At 32.2% G+C, this 23,468-nt stretch overlaps 1 protein-coding gene across 4 annotated transcripts in view; it reads right to left on the bottom strand.

The window, feature by feature from the left end:
- LOC134708372 (glycerophosphocholine phosphodiesterase GPCPD1-like) overlaps positions 1-23,468 on the bottom strand; it is a 39,529-nt gene that overhangs the window by 4,387 nt on the left and 11,674 nt on the right. The window contains exons 11-19 of one of the 4 annotated variants that reach the window (XM_063568849.1): positions 13,243-13,335; positions 11,994-12,068; positions 8,562-8,601; positions 7,197-7,324; positions 5,903-6,033; positions 5,133-5,268; positions 4,512-4,672; positions 3,107-3,169; positions 1,449-1,646 (exon numbers count right to left, since the gene is read on the bottom strand). In XM_063568849.1, the coding sequence (XP_063424919.1) occupies positions 1,484-1,646; positions 3,107-3,169; positions 4,512-4,672; positions 5,133-5,268; positions 5,903-6,033; positions 7,197-7,324; positions 8,562-8,601; positions 11,994-12,068; positions 13,243-13,335 (990 nt within the window). In that variant the 3' untranslated portion in view covers positions 1,449-1,483. Of the gene's footprint in view, positions 1-1,328; positions 1,647-3,106; positions 3,170-4,511; positions 4,673-5,132; positions 5,269-5,902; positions 6,034-7,196; positions 7,325-8,561; positions 8,602-11,993; positions 12,069-13,242; positions 13,336-23,468 lie in introns of those variants that run through there. The other 3 variants (XM_063568848.1, XM_063568851.1, XM_063568850.1) reach the window with 3 other exon arrangements.

Genomic DNA, 23,468 nt, shown 5'->3' with positions numbered 1-23,468 from the left:
AACGTTTCATCTTTATAGATTTTCGGCGATCAAATATTTCATACAATTGATCTTTGACATCTTAGCCAACAGCACAGGTGATAATAAACTATAGAAGGATTTCTGTCGAGTACTACTTCCTATGTGCAACTTCAAAACTTTGGGGAAAATCGACGACCAGTTAACGTTTTTATGGTAATATTTTTTATATTCAAGAATAAAAAGTATGAAAAAAGTGTCCAATTAGTTATAAATAACATGAAAGCCAGCCACATAATAAAAGTGGCACATATTTCAGCATTTATTGGGTAGAACATAAATCTAGGGTGCTCGCATAAAGCAGCTTAACTGCTTAAAAACAAAGACTCAACTAATTATCCACGGTATTGTGATTTCAATTCTCATGATTAACAAAGTGATTTCAATTGTTATGATAAACAAAATGTTTCTATCTACTCTAACTACTCTATACTGACATGGTCAATATAACCGTTAAAACCGTAATTTTAAAGAATTAGCTGCACAGTAATACAGATATATGAAATGAACTGATTACATTTTGAGAATTTATTCTAATTTCATGGTTAAACATAGTCCAAATAATTATGACGTTTTGAAAGGCTATTATATTTTTTTTCTTTGACGCCTTACATTGACGTCATAACGCCAAACTCATATATTCAGTTGGACTTTGAGAAGGAATTTGCTGCTTTATTAAAACGTTTAGCTGATTTCTCCTAAAGATACTTCATTTTCGGTGTATAAAATATATTTTTGAACCAAACTCGGTACATTTTTACTGACCTTAATTTCCGGATAATGTAAAACAATGGTTCCGGAAATTCGGGTTTTACCGAATTTGGTGTAAAAATTATTTTATAATCTCCTTAAAGGAAATCAGACAAACGTTTTAAAAAATGCAGTCGACATGTTCCCGCCTCGGATGGAATTGTTCCTTATATTATTATTTCTGTAGGGATTAATTGGAAATATTTTGCACAAACAAACACATAAAAGGTAAGAATTTTTATATATGCATTTTGTTTTAGCCTTCAATAAAAATTTGATAGCTAAATTGGGTCTCAAAGTTGAGAGCAAAATATGCTCTCAAAGTCCAACCGAAAATGGCGGCTTCAGCATTATGACGTCGATGTAAGGCGTCAAAGAAAAAAAATATAATAGCCTTTCAAGAGGTCATAATTATTTGGACTAGGTTAAACATACTGCCATAAAAAAAATTACTGTCTGTCTCCCTGTTAGTTATTTTCTGTCAAATTTATAGTCAAAAAATGTTGCTAGCTTGGCAAAAAAAAGACTGCTACTTCACAAAATTTGAAAAAATACAAAAATCATAATAAAACAATTTTATGTAGCTATAATGATATTTTTCTATGTCTTCAAGGCACAGAAAATAAAAAATTAAGATAGAATAAGTTATCAGAACATTTCAATAAACTAAAGAGACATACACATCTGCTCTGATTATCATGACTATGTCTTTGTGTTACGTGTTTGGTTCACTGAAGTCTGATTCACTTAAGCTTGTTGAGCAATTATTAACTTCATCAACATTAACTTCCCCATCTACAGGCTGGAGAACTGTGCTATCTTTCAGGCGTTTTTCAATCTTGAATACATTCTCCTTTGTACCCTTGAATCTATCAATTCTGAAAATATAATAAAAAGATGGGTGAAATATAAATTTATTACAATCTATTCAGTATAAAGTAATTGCAATTGCTCACTATGAACCACACTTTTACTAAACGGATCTATTGTTTAAGGGTAGTCATATGGGGTTAACTTTTATTTTGAAGGAGATGGGGGAAATTGTCTGGCTTGTTCTTTGCCTATAAATATTCATTTAAACACAGTCCTAATAACAGATAAAAATATCCTGAGGTTGACAAACTCATCTTTGCAATCATAAAGGACCATAAAACTAATAAATAAATAGACATAATGCTGCTATACTTTTGTTGGCAGGGCATAACAGCATCTAGCATTCCATTGAAAACCCTAGAAACTTTGTTTATCATATCTGGGAATAACTAGGAAAAATTATAACACACATTAGATAATGAACTTGCAATCGTATTGCAGATGCTGTAATATGTTATTATATATCTATCTATACCATGTACTAAAAGCTTGCATTGTTTAATCATTATATTAATTCTAACCAAGTTTGGTTCAATATGTTCACACAACTAACTATTTACAGGTTAGATCCATGTTCAAAAGTAAATCAAAGTGCTTGTAAGCACTGAGGGGAAAAGATTGCTTAAATTTATCAGTTGGAAATATAATTAAATATTGCATTGGTTGTAGTTGATTGAACAGAAATTTTAGTTAAAGGAAGATAACTCTAATTTTTAAAGATGACTAACAATGGTATCATTTAATTTATATTTTCTGCACCTTACAAAAGTTATGTAATTTTCTTGACAAGAAATGTTGTTATGGCAAGCAAGTGTAATTCTATGAATAAGGGTTAAACAAAATAATCAATTACACAGCATAGAATTCAGACATTGCAATATCAAATACTATATTCTTTTAAATTTCTATTTATATTTCTTAAAGTGTACCCACCACAACCATGACAAATAAAAACATAAAAGACATTTTGTAAATGAGATTAAAAGTGTCAATTTTATCCTTAGTGCACATTTGTTAAATGGATGAAATCATTGAAGTCATTTTGTTTCTCCTAATAGACATTGTAGTTGGCTTGGAGTGTGTGTACCAAAAGACAACCAAAACCACAGATGTTTTGCATCTATCAAACTTTCATTTACATGATTTGTAGGACTCATTAATGTTTTTTTTTAATATTGTTTGGTAAACAAATCATTTGCAATAATTCAGGATGAAGAACCCCAAAATTGAGTGGTTTTATAATGGTTTCAAAGAAAAAGATTTAAAAAAGACATTCAATTATGTATATGCAATAATCACATTAGCAACCAGGGCAAGGATTTACAAAATTTTACATGTTAAATAAAAAAGTGCAAATCAGTCAATATACTTTGACATTATATATTATGCATAAACCAAATATGCGATAAAAAGCAAATAAATTAGTTAAATCATATAAATCTACGGCAATGTGCAAACAAGTTACCCAATTATTTGCTTATCATCACTAATAATCCACAATTCTGATACGTCCTTATGCACCATCCATCTGCAATTTAAGTGTCTCATTAAAAGAATAAAGCCTCATCTTACTGAGGCAGAACAAATTATAATTTACCACATTTGGAGCAGGGTCTGCCCCTGAGATCACCCATAATTTTGCAGGGTCTGCCCCTGAGATCACCCATAGTTTTGCAGGGTCTGCCCCTGAGATCACCCTTAGTTTTGCAGGGTCTGCCCCTGAGATCACCCATATTTTGGCAGGGTCTGCCCCTGAGATCACCCATAGTTTGGCAGGGATTTGTGTTGCTCATTCTTGGTCTTTTTTTTCTCTGTACTGTTGTTTGTCTGTTTGTTATTTTCTTATTTAGCCACAGCGTTGTCAGTTTGTTTATAAGTTATGAGTTTGAGTATCCCTCTGGCATCTTTCGCCTCTCTTTTGCCATTTTGTGGAGGTTTTAATCACAACAAGAATATGTGTCCATAGTACACCATGCCATGCTCACACTTTCACACTTCCATGTTCAGTGAACTATATAATAACTCTGGTCAAAAACCATAATTTGACATATATTTTCATAAGTTTACATGATTCTGACCAATTCCTTTAAACATTTCACAGACAAATATATCTGGAAGCATCTAAAGTGTTCCAGCTGATAATAATTGTGAGTATAAAGAGTATATCCATGAGAAACAATAAACAAAAGTATGAGATTATAATTATTTTATCCTTCTAATATTGTTTTTAAGTGATTGATTCATAGATGTATACATGCATTTTGAAGATAATAATGATGTTAGTATGTTAATATATATAAAATAACTAATTGCAGAATTCAAATAAACAAATCTATTCAAGAAGTGAACAAACAACACATTAAATAATCAAAGCAGTTTAACATGAAGGAAGTTTGGTAACAAGTTGAATATTTTTCAATACTTGAGTTCTTCGTTTAGTTATTTTTTATATACTTTGACAGTAGGCTTTTTATTGTAACTAAGGTAGAAATTACAAGGAACATTTTCTTTTTCCACATCGTCAACAATATACAACATCAAAGGAGTGGCATTTTTATTCAAGTGGGAAATCACTGTATTTCACTGCAACTTATGTCATAACGTGTCCGAAAATATCCTGTTTTGTACTTTATAGTACATTTATCTGACTTTCATCAAACAATTCTTTGCTCACTATGAAATGCTGCATGCTAGGATGCTCATTAAATATACCAACCATCAACTCCAAAATTAAGATTATCTCCTCCCAAAGGAAAACATATTAAGATTTACCACAAAGATACCTGTCAACATAATACATAATTAAATATAAACTAAACATGCCAAAAAGTGAATCCAATTTTGTTGTGTATTTCCTGAATCACTCTTACCTGTCATAAATAATTCCATCAACTCCAGACTGTCTCAGCTGATTGATCACATTAGAATCATTGTTATCTTCACCCCAGCAAAACAACACTTGTCCAGATTTCTTGATATCTTTAATTAATTCAGGATGTTGTAATATGAACTTTGAACCAATATCTATACCCTGTATAATTCAAGTACAAAAAATGTAATTTATCTAAATATAAGATGTGGTTTAACTTCTTATACTTAAGACAAATATCTACAAGAAACAATAGAATGCAGATGTAAAATGAAGCCTTCACTAGTGAACAAAACATAACTGTATCTATACTACTAAAGGAAGAGACAGATTTCAATGAGCTGCAACGCCTCCGAAACCATACAGTGGGAATTATTTTGCAACACTTATTTTAGGGTATTTAATATTTCAATTTACCAAGATAAATGGTTTTTTTTGGGATTATGTTCCTCATTTTCACCTCTTTTAAGAAATAGAATTAAGTGCATTAACCATATCCAAATATTTGTCTATTGTTTCAACAATTTGCTCAATTGTTCAGTATATCTTAGACGACAGTAGACTACAAGTTTGCATCAAGATTCAACAAAAACAGGCTACTTCTACTTGACACATAGCTCACCAATAAATCTGCAAAGTTTACAAAGCTGATGCCCATTGCGGCTTTGCTTGCCCTAGGATCTGAGTAATCATTTGGAAGTAAGGATTCTCCCGATGTCAGGAATAAAACTGGATATTTATTCTGTTTTAATCTCAACCTTGAAACAAAATAAATATTAAAATGAATCAATGCAAATTTTAAAATCTTCCTTTTCTTGAAGTACAATTCTGTTTAAAATATATTTTATCAACATTTCTGAAAATTCAAAATTCAAATAAAAGTTTAAAAGAACCAACAATTATCATGCTAGGCATACCCTAACTCATAAGTCAAACTGTGGAAAAAGAGACCACTTTAAGCATTTAAGTAGGTGGCTTGGCAGATTTGAAAAAAACACCTACACTTTATAAGGAAGTAATCATTACCAAGTGGCTGATTAAATATATAGTCTTTTATACAGTAGCACCAAAGAAATGATGTTCTGAAAGTTTTAAATTCTATTAAAATATCAAGCCACATGTGGAGCAGGACTGTATTACCCTTCCAGAGCACTTGAGATCACAACAGTTTTTGGCGGGATTTGTGTTGCTCAGTCTTTAGTTCTCTGGGTTTTTTTTGTACTCTGTTAGTATTTTAGTGTTTTTTTTGCCATGGTGGTTGTTTTTGTCTTCAACCATCCTTAGTTAAGATCTTAAAACATCCTTAGTTAAGTGCCTTCACTGCGTCACTTTTGTTTCAATGGAACAGCCCCTCCATGTCTTTAGTGAATACAAATCTAATTTAATACTTACAAAACACATGTGTCTGGATCAAAACTTGAGAAAACTATCCTTCGACACTTAGCATTTTGAAAAACACATCTCAAGATTGTGTCCACATATTTGTTTCTGTCGAAGAAGTTGATCTCCTCAAAAGTTCCATCCTGGAAAATAAAATATTAAACCTTCAAATACAACATATTCCTTGGTTGATTGGTTGTTGCATGCTTAACATCAAAATGTAACTATTTCATGCATATCCAGGACTAGCAAGTTAAAACAATTAATATAATAGGTAGATTCTCCAAGGTGGGACAGCAGAGATGAATGGTGTGGAATTTGGACTGTTACTGTTAAGCAATGTATGTTTAATAGGGACAGATATTTGGCGCCCAACAGCCATATATAACCCCTCAAAGAGTTGTTTCAAGGGTTCTTTAATGTGTATGCCAAGTGGCCATATTTCTATAACCGTGCCTCCCTAGGAATTCATACTCTTCGATGCTTATGTTGCTACATCATATTCATGTACTCATGGAAGAATAATTAATGAGTCCAGTGGCCAATATTAAATGCCTATTCAGTGGTTTATCATGTAAATAGGACATAAAACATATATTTTCCTTTCTTCTTTTTACAAGACTGATGCAATGAGTATGATTTTTGTTTATAACACAAGAGGTAGCAATTTGCAGAAAGAAATATGGCACTACCTGGACACATCATTCTGACACATGGGCATTGTTTTTGCTCTTACTTCAAAATCCTGTGTGTTTATCAAAAAAGCTGTAAATGACAATTTTGTAATTTTGTTTATTTGATCTAGCCAATGCTTAAAGTGAACATATTACCAATATATTTACAATACTGTGGAATCGTCTATTTTCATGTGTTTCAAAATTCATCGATTGAGAAAAGGATATTTTCATGGGTATTTGCTATCTTTGTTTTTCATTGAACATTTGAATTCAGGTTTTCCCCTTCACAAATGAAATCATTGAAACCTATACCCTATGAATGGTCAAGAAGCCACAGTACCTGACAGTAGATTTCCATTTGTTTGAAGTGTTTGTGCTTTTGGTTTTGTCATTTTATTACAGACTTTCTGTTCAGAATTTTCCTCAAATTTTGGTATTTTTGTTAATTTACTTTTTTTCTCAACAACATATTTAAGGAATTCCTTTATTAACCTAACTTACCTTCCATTTGTTTCACTTGTAATAGAATCTAATATCATTTGACCAATCAATAACCCTATAATATCATTGGATACTTTTATCACATGACTCATATTACTATCACATGACTTTTGTTTAAAATATCTAACCAGCTGTTCCATTGGGTATTTTACTTCCACATTGAATCCTACATGCTCGTCCACAGCATCAAAACATCGTTCTAGTGTAGGGAATGGCTGTAAATCAAAGTGGTCAAGTTGGTCTTCATATTTATCATCTACAATGAGACAAGAAAATTTCTTAAGTATTTTGTACCAGTATAAACAAAGTTTGTACCAGTATAAACAAAGTAACAAAACAATGATTTTAGATTGAGATCAGTTTTGGTTGCAATAAAATATCCTCATTATAGTTGCCAACATGTTAAACTGAACCTCAAACAGGGATGGGTAAACCATTTCATGAAGATATTTAGTGAAATAGTTTAATACTTGAAATTAATTGGATTATGGTGTGTAGTTATTGGACTAATATCAAAAGTATTTACATTACTTTTCTATAACTGTCAATAACATGCTACCAACTTTTAAAAGATACCAAAGAAAGTTTTCCACCATAATGTTACTCAATGATAAAGTGGAAATTCAGAACTTTACAAAAACTAAATTTTAAGTATCCTTTCCAAATAATAAGTAATAAAAGTTGATGTGAATTTGACAAGAATTTGACAAGTTTGACATGCATGGTAGGATTTGGAAAGGATTGACAAAGATAATTTTGTTACAAGCATGAGCACATTTAAAGGGTGCATGCATAGGGAAATAAAAACTATTTCCATCAGTGTAAAAACAAACAAATTCTGGAAAAATCCTTTTAGAATGAAGGGGAGATAATAATCTTTTACTTTTAATGTGACATGGACAATTTGTGTGTGTTTTTTTTCTTCCAGAAAATAAGGCATGTGACCCTATATTTTTTTTTAATGTTTTGAAAGATCTATGAAATCCCATTCTCTATTTGAATTTTAACCAATTCAATTGATTAATGCTTCTTCAATATGGAAAAATAAAGTTTCCCTTATATAACCTATATAAGTCTAACAAAAACAAGGTCTGTGACCCAAAGTTTTTAAACTAAAATTTTTAAGTTCATTGACCCAGAAGTTTTTTTACAGAATTTTAGGAATCTATTGTCAAACATTTAGAGTACTTATCAGATTGAATATTTAGATTTATTTTTTAAAATTTACCAGAAACAACTACTTATGGTTAACTAGACGTAAATCTATAGATGGGTGAATTAACCTTGAATGTACATACATGATTATTTTAGTGTAAACTTATTTACAAAATATACATTAAAGCAAAAAAGAGAGATGTAGTCAAACTGGCTTTCATGAACAGAGTTCCAGGATGAAAAAGGAATGTTTGATATCGGTTTATATACACTGATATTATCAAATGTTATATATGCTGACATCCAAATCAGCATGTCAACAATTGTGCACCACTCACCGGCATCATGGTCTTCCTTCTTATGCTCAGCAGACGACAACTAAAAAAGAGAACTGGGAATAGCATCTTCACATAAAACTCCCCCTTTCTCACCCTTCTTACATATGGATATCACATTGTTTGATCCCACTCTTTTTACATAAAGATATCACATTGTTTGATCCCACTCTTTTTACATAAAGATATCACATTGTTTGATCCCACTCTTTTTACATAAAGATATCACATTGTTTGAAGGAGTTAAATCAATGTGTTAAATTTGTGAGATGAAGCAAATTTACTATTATGCATTAAAATTATACAAGCAATTGAATTGTATATCAAAGATTAAGTTAAAAGTCATGATTTTAGCTTTAATACAAAATCCTTCACATTAGGTGGTATAAAACATGGCATAGTGTCAAACCTATTGCAGTTGTTTTATGAAATAATTCTACTAGGTATTGTTAAATTATCACCATTAAGTAAAAATAAACAAACAAGTGAAACTTCGAGCTACTGCTCACTGATGATACCCCCACCGCAAGTGGATGGTGTAAAAATATGCAAGTGTTCGGTAAACAGGAAGTTGTCCAGTGATGAATCTGAAAACGCATCACAATGTATAGCTGACTTATATAAATCCTGAAACCAAATTTCAGAAATCCTTGTATTGTAGTTCCTGAGAAAAATATGACGAAAATTTTCAACTTGGCTATCATGTGTAAAATCATACAAGTGTTCGGTAAACAGGAAGTTGTCAAGTGATCAATCTGAAAACACATCACACGGTATAGCTGACTTAGATAAACCCTGAAACCAAATTTCAGAAATCCTTGTATTGTAGTTCCTGAGAAAAATGTGACGAAAATTTTCAGTTGAATCCTGTCTGAAATCTTCACCTTATCATCACCCCCATACACCAAAAATGGTGGACCATTGACTATGCTTAGAGTATTTGAAATATGGACCATAATTTGGTATTCGGCCTTTGGTTTCTTTTTGTATCCTTTTTTATAAGTTCTAAAATTTTAACTTTTATTTGGTGGGTTGTGTTGGTGTTAGAATAGTATGAATGGAACAATTGTGTTTTTCGAGAAAAAATTAATACATTTTGATTCACCGTTTACGTGACATGAAACCAAACAGGAAACCAATCTTTATTTTCTTTATTTTGCACAATATAATTCAAAAGGCATAAATAAACACCATTACTAGTGTTACTTGCTTCATGTTAATATTTAAAATCTATTTTCAATGTTATATTAAAGTTTTTTTAAAACCTGACAGGAAACCATAAGAAACCGAAAGCATTTTTTTAGTTTTATTTTATTTCAAAATCTGCTTAAAATAATCTGAACAGTATACTTTTTCTTAAAATCCATCTTAAATGTAACAGTATTATAAAACTCCTAAATATGTGCTTGTTTTGAAAACAATTAGTACAATTTATTCAGAATTTTCCATATTTTCTTCATTGATACAGGATACCATAATCGTTGTATCTTGATGTTTAAGCCAAAAAAAATTATTTATATTTGGTTTTGATATTCCAGTTATATACAATTTATTCCAAATCATTGGCAATGTAACATTCTTTAAATCCAGTAAAGAAAAAAAACTTTTAACTTGGAATTAAAATCTTTAAAATAGGCACAATGTGATACTTGTGACCTGTACACCATCTACATGGTTTCCACATTTTAACCTACTTTAGTGGGCTAAAATCAATAAAGTACTTCCTTTCAAGTCATGCATGGTTAAAGTTTACTTCTCCTTTGACAAGTTTATTGCGTTTCTGATAAGTGTTCGCAGAACATGAATAAAAAATATTAATTAAAAACTGTGACAAAGATTCCAACTTTGTACATTCCAAGTGTAACGGTATATTAACATGTATTTTTTATTAAATTATATTTATTCACCTAAAATATCCAGTAATATTTACTGCTGAAGTTAAATCAATCCAACGAGCTTTGGTACAATGATAAGAGACGTAATTTCGATTAATTTTTCCAAGGACTCTTCACGTCATTATCGGGAAACGAAGTGTGTTCTAACGTCTGTCAAATATGAAATCGATTTTGTCAAGTCATGAGGCATTTATTTGCACACAGGATCGTATGCAACATTATGCACATAGGAAAAATAACAGACCACCGGCGCAATCTCTTTGACAATTGTATTTTCCTCTTTTAAACAAGACGAAACAAGTCTACAGATTATGTTTGCTAACATCCCGTTGGAAACAAAAACAATGTTTAGACCTAGTATTTCGTACATCCGGCCATAATGGCGTTATCACATGTTAGTCACATGTTTCACGTATGACCGGAAATGATTAGAACTTAAGGACAAAATTTTTTTTAATAAATAACTGGACTTCTGTTTCGTGTGAAATGTAACGCATAACGATAACGTAATTTTCTTACTTAATTATTACGAAGATCAAAACAAGAATGTAAATCATCTCGGATTTACCTGTTTGAACATCTCGCGAGAGTTCATATTTGCATATTGTTTTTAAGAATTCTATTACAACAAAGCAGATTACATCATCTAAAAATTGCGTTACGAAATCGGACACAAAAATCACGCCACTGTTCTTACATCTGCTACATAAATACTTATAGATCACCGCATTTTCTTCTCACTATTCTTATTGGTCGATGTTCTTTGTTATTTGAAAGCAAAAGTAATGAATTTGCCGGTGACGATTATCTATAAATCAGTCAGCGTTATGCTCTTCGGAAGCAAAAAGTAACGCGAGAAACGACACAAAATTACGGTTGTAGAATCTTTGAAATTCGTATATTTTAATTTTTTTTCTAGGGAAGAGTAGCATACACTTGTATGTTGATAAAAATAATGGCATCTTTAGATGTAGTTGCAACTTTTCTTACAGTAATTCACATTTTATCACTTTTCTATAGTTATAGGAAACGGAGCCCAATAGCAAATTATGGTCCATATAGACCTAACTACACAACCTAATGTTGATAACTAATACATGAAATGAGGTCAAGGTCAAGGTTATTCTGACAGACTCATATAATTTGCAATAATTCTAACCAGTATTTCCATCATTCTAATATTAATTGGCAAGCCAACTGTTGACATTAACAGATATAACCATGGAAACTCACACTCAGTCAGATTTTACTTATTTTCTGCTTATAATGGTTTCCCTTTCTTCAATGTAATAAAATATACAACTTTAAGGCTATTATTAATTTTAGGTGTTTTGTCAAAATGTATTTTAAATAGAAAATGGAAGTTATAAATACATGCACTTTATCATGAACAAATATTGTCATGTATGATGTTCTAACTTTATACCAAAGAAGTCTATAAAGCAACATATACATTGCAGATTTTGACCTGAGTCAGGAATAAAGACAGGCTTTTGAGACCAAGAATAGAATAGTACTAGGTTTTACTGTAGATACTAACCTGCATAGAATGGAGGTCAGCTAAAGACAAATCTTTTACAGATATCTTAAAGTTTTCAAGTTCATCTCTCTTTTTCTAAAAAAAAAAAATATAAAAAAAATATGAATTCAATAGGTTTATAATTATAAGTAGAATTTTTTTTATCTTGCATCAGACAAAGGTTCAGCTGGCACTACATATATACACTATTTGAATTTTTTTCTGTAATGCCACTTACGACAAATATAGTCTCAAAACTGGATATTTATAAAATTTGATATGATTTATACAATGCTAATATATTATAATGTATCTTTGAAGTCTTTGCTTCTTTGATTTTAAGATTGGCAGAATATTCCCAACATCCATATACGTGATATAGTTACAACTGATCTGGCAGATGTACATTTCTCCTTTTTATAAAGATTAGACCGTTGGTTTTCCCATTTGAACGGTTCTACACTAGTAATTTTTGGGGCCCTTTATAGCATGAGGTATCGGTGTGAGCCAAGGCTCTGTGTTGAAGGCCTTGACCTTTAATGGTTTACTTTTATAAATTGTTACTTGGTTGGAGAGTTGTCTCATTGGCACTCACACCACATCTTTCTATATCTATGTTCAGCGGTAAACTTTGCAGCGTGCAGCTTGAACCTTGAAACTAGATCTCCCGTAGCATTGATTTAAGCAATACTCTATGAAAATTGAGAATGGAAATGGGGAATGTGTCAAAGAGACAACAACCCTGACCAAATTAAAAACAACAGCAGAAGGTCACCAACAGGTCTTCAATGTAGCGAGAAATTCCCGCACACGGAGGCGTCCTTCAGCTAGCCCCTAAACAAACATGTACATGTATATATAGAATAACCATACATTGTCTCGAAATATCAATTTTATTTGTACAAGGCTTAGAAACAGGTAGAAAGCAAGGCTGTGTCGAGCATTTCTACCTGTTACAAGCCAAATACAAATAACATTGATATTTCAAGACAATGTATGGTTATTCTTTATATACTGCAACTCTTATAACTGTTCTAAATAAACTATTAAGGGTAAAACCATAGATAATTTATTTGGTGCGGACAACATTAAATTTCTGCGAACCAATATGTTTATTGACGTCATAAATAAAACTCTACGGAAACCCATTGTCAACGTCATATTAACAAGGTGATATACGGTCAGTGACTGTATATCACATATGAATATACAGTCAATGCAATTTGACTGCTCAAATAGCACAGCTGCAGTATATATAATAATATCCTACCTTTCTATATGTAATAAGAACATGGAAGTCATGATAAACAACTGGTATCAGGTCTTTACTTAACATTACATCAAACTCCACAAAGTCAGCACCCTACAACATAAATCAAAATATGAATCTACATGCCTTCTAGCACTGGTAGACCTATTTGGCAAATGACCGCGATTTTTGGCAAATCTCCGCGGAACGGATACTAAATAGAGGTTTATCGTAAATTTTCCGTTTTATAGAATATATTGCGGTTCTCCGGAGATTTTCCGTGTCTCAGGGAATTATCCGTTTGTCCGATTAAACTGGTGTGTATTGAGTCAGTGATAGAACCAGTGATGCGTGAGCGACGGTTATTAATAGATCGTTGTATAATCCGTTATCTGTGAGCAGCGGTTATTAATAGATCGTTGTGATTATATACACTGTTTACAGTCAGATAAAAATAACCGTCTTATTACCCTTTTCAGTCGAGAAATAAAAATCGGTGGTTTTGATATTAAAGTTACTTGCAATTTAAATATCGAATTTAGTTCAATAAAGAATAATCTATTTAAATGTGACCAATGAACAGGAAAATGCACGTGGTAACTTTGCAGTACTACAAATATGTTCACCTTACAAAATTCTTCTTTATTGTCATGTTAAGATAAATCAGTTCCTGTAAAAACAGTAAAAACAGGGTCTTAATTACTGCAGATGCCGTAATCCGACATAATGTCATACTGATTTGACACTTGTCTAGTGTGAGTAACACCTGCTGTGATATTTTTGCAATACAACATGGACAAGCGGAAGGTCGTAAATCAATCTGTTGATCCGAATTTAACTTTACCTGTGCAGATATTTATTTATGGAGGATATCATAGATACATGTAATAAATTGTATTGTATTCAACAGAGATAATTTAAATACACAATTTAATTTATTAAGACATATTTGCAGGTATACATTGAACATGTTTATTCCAAACAAGAAGGTTTGATATTGAATGTTTTTTGGGTTTTTTTTTTATCAAACTTCGATCTGATCAGTCTCGTAGATTATAAACGAGTAATACGTTTATAGTTACACATTGTTACTCTTCTAACTCTTCTAACTCTTCTGACGTCTTTTTCTTTGTGCTATTAAAAAAACTCACAATTTTCCACATCAGATCGACATTTATATATATATGAATACTGGAAATCTTTTTTTCCGTCCGACACCACGCTCCCCACAAGAGCCCCAAGATATAATCATACCTGTCAATCACTAGCCGCAAGTTGAACATTATGGTCAGCCTTCCTCGTGCTTTCAATTATGACATCGTTGAGAATTTTTTTTTTTTAAATTGACATGTGAAAAGAATAAAGTGATGGGAAGTTTATTTTACGACCTATCAGAACTTCTTGTGATTCTAAAAAGATTTTTCTTAGGCCGCATTTCTTTCTAACAAGAATTTTGTAAACGTCGCGTGTGTTACTGTTTTCTAAACGCTACACGAGTAGAAACAAATACATCTTTTGATAAATCTTTAATGACCCTGTTTGAATTTTCAGTAATGCATGCAAATGTTGTTGGTAACCAGACTTTTTTACAAACGTAGAAACAAATACTTTGTTTAATCAGGTTGAAGTTAGAAACAAATGCAGCGTTTGTACTAACAAACGACAAACTGTAGACGTATTTTTAGCGTTTGCATAGTTTGTCAAAGTTTCTGAAAAATTTGCAAACGTATGTTTAAAAGAAATGATCAAAACATGTGCGAGCTTAGCCGTTTGCATCGTTTGTGTTAGAAAGAAATGCATCCTTAATGAGTCTGAATCCGTAACCGTCAAAATAGCATGCTTTACAAAAAGATCAGCCAATTCAAACGTTTTTTTACACAAAGATGCATTACATGTAAATTAAACATTTATTTAAGTATTTTTTTTTCCATATCTATCTTTTTCGTATCTATCAATTTGGTTACAGAGTTCATGCAAGTAAGTTGTACCGTGTGGTGCGTTTTCAGATTCATTTCTCAACAACTTCCTGTGAACCGAAATATTTCGACGGGGGTATCAACGGCGGCAAGCTTACAGTTTAACTTGCTTGAATTTTATTTAAGTCAGTTTATTGAAATAAAATTGAAAATGGAAATGGGGAATGTGTCAAAGAGATAGCAACCCGACCATAGAAAAATTGCAGCAGAAGGTCACCAACAGGTCTTCAATGAAGCGAGGAAACTCCCGCACCCGAAGGCGTCCTTCAGCTGGCCCCTAAACAAATATATACTAGTTCAGTGATAATGAACGCCATACTAATTTCCAAATTGTACACAAGAGACTAAAATTAAAATAATACAAGACTAACAAAGACCAGAGGCTCCTGACTTGGGACAGGTGCAAAAATGCGGCGGGGTTAAACATGTTTATGAGATCTCAACCCTCCCCCTATACCTCTAGCCAATGTAGAAAAGTAAACGCACAACAATACGCACATTTAAAATTCAGTTCTAAAGAAGTCCGAGTCTGATGTCAGAAGATTTAACCAGATAAAATAAACAAAATGACATTGTTTTTGCAGAAGATTAATTCAGACATTAACGTACTTTGGCTTCCCATTTGTTCCACTGTGTAGGATAACTTATTTACGCATTACATCATTAATAATTACCAATATTAAAATGCTGAAATGCAAGTTGTATACTTATTATTTTACTAATTTTCGTTTTGGTTCCGTTCAAATTTGCTGTTATAGCATGTATAGATTCCTTGAATTTCATAACTTAGACTTTAACTTATCTAGTTTCAGTTGTTAAATACTAGTCAGTAAAGAGCTAAATATTTTGCCTTCCAGCAGAGCCCCAACAATTAAGCATCAGACGTATACGTGATACATTAATCTTATATATATGTAATATCAGCAATGGACTCCTAGACTTTTTCTCCTTTTATAGCCGACTATGCAGTATGGGCTGTGCTCATTGTTGAAGGCCGTACGGTGACATACATGTATAGTTGTTAATTTCTGTGTCATATGGTTTCTTATCGAGAGTTTTCTCATTGGCAATCAAACCACATCTTTTTTTTAAACGGACTCGTTTAGCATTTGTTATATTCTCAACGGTTGAGAAAAACTCCATGGATGACAAGTCAACTGGGGTTTTGAGTTGAACATTTTGATTGTGTATGTTTATTTGGGTTTGAATAGGATTTATATAGAAGAAGAGAGAATATATATGGACAAAAAGTGCACAACAAAGGGCCAAAAAAGTAAATAAAATAGACACCAAGAAAACAAAGAATATAGAATAATGGGGAAAAATATGAAGACTACAGAAAAATTACTTACAACTATAAGACTATATTCAAGACCCTCGTATGTGTTCAAATACAATCTGTATACACTATAGTATATATCTTGCTATAAAGTTCCGTTCTCAATGATATTTGCTCGAGCATGACTGTCTGATTCTATTTAATTTTTAAATTGATGTCCAGTGGCAAACATTTCTAGAGTCGTGTCATTCAGGAAGTAAATATAAGAAAAAATGAATCTGTTCATGAGCGGGTTGGTAAAAATAGAGCTCCCTACATGTATATATCTTGTTTAAAAAAATATTTATTTTACTCAGCTATCTTCAAGGCACTATCAAAATAATAAATTGAACACGGGTTTGACAGTCAGTAAACTGTCACACAAGAAATAGATTGAATGTTGCATGTACACTAGTCCAATTTGTAATGTTGTCTTTACGTCCTTCCACATTCTTTTTTTTTCAAAATCCGGGATCCGCTTTCGAATATATTATGGTAGTCTGTCAATGGAGCCAGAGATACATTTAACGACCTTGACTGGCTACACAACCCTTGCACGGTAGATAAATACACCATACACAGATACACTGGCTGGTTAAAGGGACAATAAACCAGAAGTGTAAATTGCCCCAGGTATTTTAAGTATCATGATTGTGTGTAATGTGTCAACAGCCACGTGTTAGTGAATTCAAAGATAATCAAAATGATCTAATTCACGTAGTAATCTACCATGCAGCTACGCATCATCGCAAACAACTAGCTTTACATTGTAAGATATTTAATTATACCCCCGCTTTGAAAAAAGGGGGGTATACTGTTTAACCTCTGTCTGTCCTTCCGTCAGTCCATCAGTCCGTCAGTCTGTCAGTCAGTCAGTCCGTCCGTCCCATGAATATTTTTCGTCACATTTTTGTCAGAAACTACACTACCAGGATTTCTGAAATTTGGTTTCAGGCTTGATATAAGTCAGCTATACCGTGTGACGCGTTTTCAGATTCATCACTCGAAAACTTCCTGTTTACCGAACACTTGTTTGATTTTACACATAATAGCCAAGTTGAAAATTTTTCGTCACATTTTTTTCAGGAACTACAATACAAGGATTTCTGAAATTTGGTTTAAGGGTTAATATAAGTCAGCTATACCGTGTGATGCGTTTTCCGATTTATCACTCGAAAACTTCCTGTTTACCGAACACGTGCATATTTTTACACAATTAATATTATCCACTTGCGGCGGGGGTATCATCAGTGAGCAGTAGCTCGCAGTTTCACTTGTTTTATATAAACCAACATCAAATGCAAAAGAAATATTAGAGATGGACATTTCTGATTAACTGGTGAATTAAAAATTCCATAGAAATCTCATTTATCTGGGTTTATTTTTCCAAGTTAGTCAGTATAATAGCTTAGTCGAAGTGTTTGGTCCGAGGTTTTGTCTTATAATGATTAGCCGTGTAATTTTTTTTCAAAAAACGAACGGCAAATTGTAATTTAAACAAAAAGAAAATAAAAAAAATAAAAGTTATTACCGGACCATAGGTGATCATAGGTTGATGAATAATCATTTAATTTGTAAAATGAAATATATTTATGACCATTTAGGCACACATGAATATTCAATTTATTAAACGATCGAGGGATACCAGCTATTTCTCCGCGCGTGGCCCTGATGAAGCTCAGAGCATTTCACACAGACGGGCTAAGAATGTAAAGTAGTGAAAATATATAATTTATTAGCTAGCACACCAGTGGCGGATCCAGAAAATTTCATATGCACTAAATGCATAAGAGGGGGCGGGGCGGCCGCTTCAGTTATTCCCTCTATAATCAACCAATTTTCTTTTCCAGCAAAGGAGGATCTGTGTCCTGCATTCTGTATAAAAATGCTAAAAATCATAGGTATTAAAGTTTTATTCTGCTGGACAAGAGATCACCATCGATTTTAAATTTAGAGTATCAATTCTCTGCGTGTCGCCATGTCTATGAACAACAAAGGACCAAAACCATAGTAGCCTTATGTAGTCGTAATCGCGTGTCGATATCGTGTCAATCGTACGGTTGTTTTGTCCGACTAACTAACTTGATACGGAAAATGGTGTTTTTTTTTTAAAAGTAACCAAGGTCTGTCGTTTTTAACTGTTTATATGGGAATTGGTAAAAAAGTCATAGTTCAAAGTCATAAATGAGCGATAATAAGTGTTCCGTGAAATTTTTTTTCGAAAATCTAATTTGTTCACAATTCTTTTATGTAATAAACTTATTTTAATAAATTCGTACCTTCCCTTGTCTGATCACCAGCATGGCTAAAGGTATTACTCCCAAATGTATTGTGAGGTGACACGTTCAGGTATTTAAGCGATTTCCTGTCGGACTTGCAAGTTCATGCATCGCTTCACTTCTAAGGGTATTGATCAGTGTATACGACCGATAACTTGAAACTTTCCATTTTGAACAATCAGGTGTATAGTACATGTAGTATAAATCTCTGTCTTGCGTGTCTGATATACTAGTCATTACTAAACGCATAAGCTTGTTTATAAATTACATTTCTGGTGTAAAGAATATTGTTTATAAAAATCTAAATAATTCCCCCCATAAAAAAAGATTTGATAAAATAAAAATCTGTTTTCACATTTTTTAGGGTAAATTTGGGGAAATGAAAGTACTCGTTCTCAAAAGTGAAGGACAGTTTGAAACATACAAGAAATGTTGATTTAACAAAAATATACGCACTAATCGACCATTCTTTTATACGCCTTGATAGAAAGTTAAGGAACTATAGATAGTTGCAATTCAAAATAATATACATTTTTACATTGAACATAAGAAAGAAACATACATTTTGTTTATTTGGGTTAAAAGTTTTGTAAATAAACTAGTCCTCGTATGACAACAGTATGTTATCATGGGATGTCGATGGACGAAGAAGAAGAAGAGAACTTATTTGAACTAAATACAGGTCGATATTTAACTTGCTTTGGGTTCATCGAAGTTATGGACATAGTAAAATCACAGATTTCTATTTCAACAAGATTGTTCTCGAACAAAGGAAGGAGTTCGTCATCACAATTGTTGGCTATAATGTATAATGATGTGAACATGGTTCTGAAAGTACATTATGCCAAATTTTCTGTTCCGACATGCATGTTATATATGCCACTGGACAAACACTAATTATCCCCAAGGGATGTGAATATTTTGCTGGAAAACTATTGTGTATCAAAGTTTCAAATTAATTTCGGGATTTTTTTTCCTTCTTGGTATTCAATATTCAATAACAGAAAAAAGAATAAACAGTTTGTCCGCTAAATAGGGGTATTCTTGTTATAGTTATATTAAAAAATAGGGATATATGACATTAAATTGGTTCTGTCTTTTTTTTATACATTGTTAAAAAGATGTGTGTTTAAGGTGAACGACACAAGAACCCTGCAATACTAGTACGAGAGTATAGCATGTAAACATTCCTTCTCAATAATATGGTTGTATTGGAAATCTTTTCATACAGATTGACAACTCATGGTCCGATATGCATGTAATATTTGCCACATGACGCCCATAGTTCTTTCTACCATCATCATCTTATTCTTTGATATTGCTGTAAACATCGATGGTTCACACCAAAACAAAATGGGAGTAATGTACCTTCTGATAGCTTGTCCGTGTTATACACTTGTGAAACTTAATATATAGACGAAATTTCGGTATTGAAATGAATCTACATCTCACAAACAGGATTTTTAAATAACGATTTTGAGCAATCGTTGTAGGTTCATGAATATTCATATGGTGCTTTTCTTTAGCGCCTATTGGAAAAAAACGTATCTTTAAATAAAGTTTGCATTATTAAACATATTCCTCAGAAATCAGTTATCATAAAACCATAGAAGTTATGATAAACCTTGATAAAACACAGTTCTGTTATCATAAAACATAAAAGAATGCACTATGTAAACTGGAGTAAAATTATGAGACAATTCTAAGCACTGTACATGTACTATAGTAAAGTTGTAAGTCTGTTCTGTCACAAAACTTGTAAGCGATGGTCCATGCAGTTATATTCATGTCTGGAAATGTCCCTGGCTGTTTATCCAAAATCGTTAACTGGGTAAAGACCAGTGGCAAATATCTCTGTGTACGTTCTGTCGATTTGGGAAGATATTTTCTAATTCATTTGAAAATATCTATATGTGTTTGCAATGTTCAATGCTTGGACTTTGAAAAGGCGCAAATAAAGCTAACTAAATATTATTTTGTTAAAAGAGGTAATACAACAAATTTAATTTTTGAAACAATTAAATAATTTTGTAAACATCGCGTGTGAGGGTTTACACGGAGTTAAAAGAAAAGACAACAGGGCAAATCTGATAAAAAAAAAATCCCGAAAATTCGTAGTAACAGGAAATTAAACTTAAGAACCGTAATTGAAACCCCCTCCTCAAACAAATGTACCTCATGACCTGTATTATGCTGAGGTACAATTTTTTTGGTGAAAAAAATATAGAATGCTGGAAGTGTTTCGATGTGCTATTGGAAAATCCTTTGAAAAAAATGGGTAGGGTTCACCTGGCCACGGCTTAGGTAACACTTCACAGAAAATATAGTTGCAATTGAGCCACATAATGTTGAATGACCTTCCAACCCTGGCCTTCTAATACGTTAGGCCAACTGTTAGTGTCATACATGCAAAACTACAGACCTATATACGGAGTGCTACCATACTCACATGCTACCGATACTAGTATGCTGAAGAAGTAATGAAATTAATAGAACCAGAGCCGGATTTAGTGGGGAATGGCGTTGATGGGAGTTTTTAATAGTCTTGATTTGATTGATTGATATACATGGAAGTTTTACACTGACACAATGACTGGCTATACAACACATAGAAGTTTTTGACGACATTGACTGCCTAAACAGACCTTTGAGTTTCTCAGTCGGCTATAAAGGGGGAATGACACGGTGTCCGCCCCTTTTGTTGAAAAATAAATATTGATTATGTAGGGAATCACTTGAGAATGATTGGAGCTGGTCCTCTCATGACATTATCAGTTAGTCTTCCCTCTCCTTATATATAAAAAAATCTGGATCTGCCACTGAGAACAAGTTTTATAAATTAAAAAAAAGAATGTGTCACTAGTATACACAGATGCCCAATCCGCACTATCATTTTCTATGTTTAACATAAAAATTAAATTTAGAAAGATCATATCATTGTGAACATGTGTACTAAGTTTAAAATTGATTGAATATCAACTTCATCAAACACTACCTCGACCAAAAACTTCAACCTGACGCGGGACAGACGGACGAACGAACAAACGAACAGACAGACAAGAAACAATGCTGAGAATGGAACATCCTAAGTATATATTTTTAATCTTTATTGCAAAATTACACCCATAAGGGTCAAGCAATATAAACAAACATTTGTAAATACAATGTAATATAAGGTAATCGTATACACTCCCAGTCCTGAAACACAAACAAAATTAAAAGTCATCTGATTGCAATCTTATAACTGTTAATACTGATGAAGTCGCTTTATCATTGATTTATAAGATACAAGTTGTGACCTTCGAAATTGTTTTATATTATTTTATTTGTATATTTTCCTATAGACTTTTAAGGTACCTCCGTTGTCTTTAAAAAATCCCTTCCATAATATCCAAAACTTCATCGTTGATTTGAAAAAAAAAAAGATTTTAGATTTTCGATTATCAATTGAAATGAACCTACTAGAGCCTCAACTATTAAGCGCACGATAATGTCAATCATTACACATCACTTTAACCCTGAATTGACATTCCACAATCGGTCAGTATATAACATCACCTGTGTTTATAGTTACAGGGTATTTCCCGCCGTTGGAAAATCCCGTGCAGTCGACACAATTGATGTTTAACATTCTCTATCATGAGCGAGGTCAAGTTTTAGATCAAGTTAATTACATATATTTTTAACGTCAATTATTTAATTATTAAAAAAACAAAACGTATCATCATTTCTTTTCTTTTCTTTTCTTTTTTTGCTAGTATAGTAAATAAATCTCAGTCCCGGAATGTAGATACACTTAAAATTAGACCTGGAAGTGCCTTCTTATAAATGGAGAAACTGTCTTTCACATTAAAATTTAAAAGAATATTATCGCTCAGGCATATTTTAAATTTTGTAATAAGATGATTGATTGTTGGTTGTTTAACTTCCAGTGGCAAATATTCCATAAATGTCTTAAGATCGAACTCTCAAAAAATAATCGAAAAACAGTAATGATGACAGAAGAACTTTAATACGTGTGAAATAACCATCCAATCTTTTAAATATAACTTATTTATATTTCAAAAAGTAACAGATTAGTTTACAAGACGTGCATTGACGTACTTTCATATCTTTAAAATGGAACTTCTTTGTCTAAAAGACAACCCACGAGTTGTCGAAATCCAGTTGCATGCATACTGTATACTTACATATGCATATTATGCATCGACGATCGTTGTATTACGTTACATACTGCTATACCAATTGACCCCTGATATCAACTAAGGTTAGAACTTCCTATAGGCCGTTCATTTTATTTTTGTTCCAATAAACGGTTCTTGAATCAATTATAATTTCTGAAGTATTTACGATGAAAGCATTATTCTCAAATCGTCTTACACAATGATTAAATTGTATGTATACCACAATTGAAAAGTAATTTAATAAAACAAATGACAGATGAACTGATTAATTATAAAGATGAATGTATGTCCATATGCTCATATATATACACATTCGGACTAAAATTCGCAACTTGTCATTATCTCATCGTAGCATATTGTTAATGTTGCTAATATATGCCTTCAACCATGTGCATTTCATTCTGAAAGATTAATCATTATGGATCAGCAGGTGATCAAGATCGTTTTAAAAATTCATATTTGCCAATGAAGTTTAAATGATCTTCGGCCT

This window comes from Mytilus trossulus, chromosome 2, assembly GCF_036588685.1.
Source record: "Mytilus trossulus isolate FHL-02 chromosome 2, PNRI_Mtr1.1.1.hap1, whole genome shotgun sequence".
Lineage (NCBI taxonomy): Eukaryota > Metazoa > Mollusca > Bivalvia > Mytilida > Mytilidae > Mytilus > Mytilus trossulus.
The sequence above is the reverse complement of the archived record's forward strand: the minus strand, read 5'-3'. Positions and strand labels throughout refer to the sequence as shown.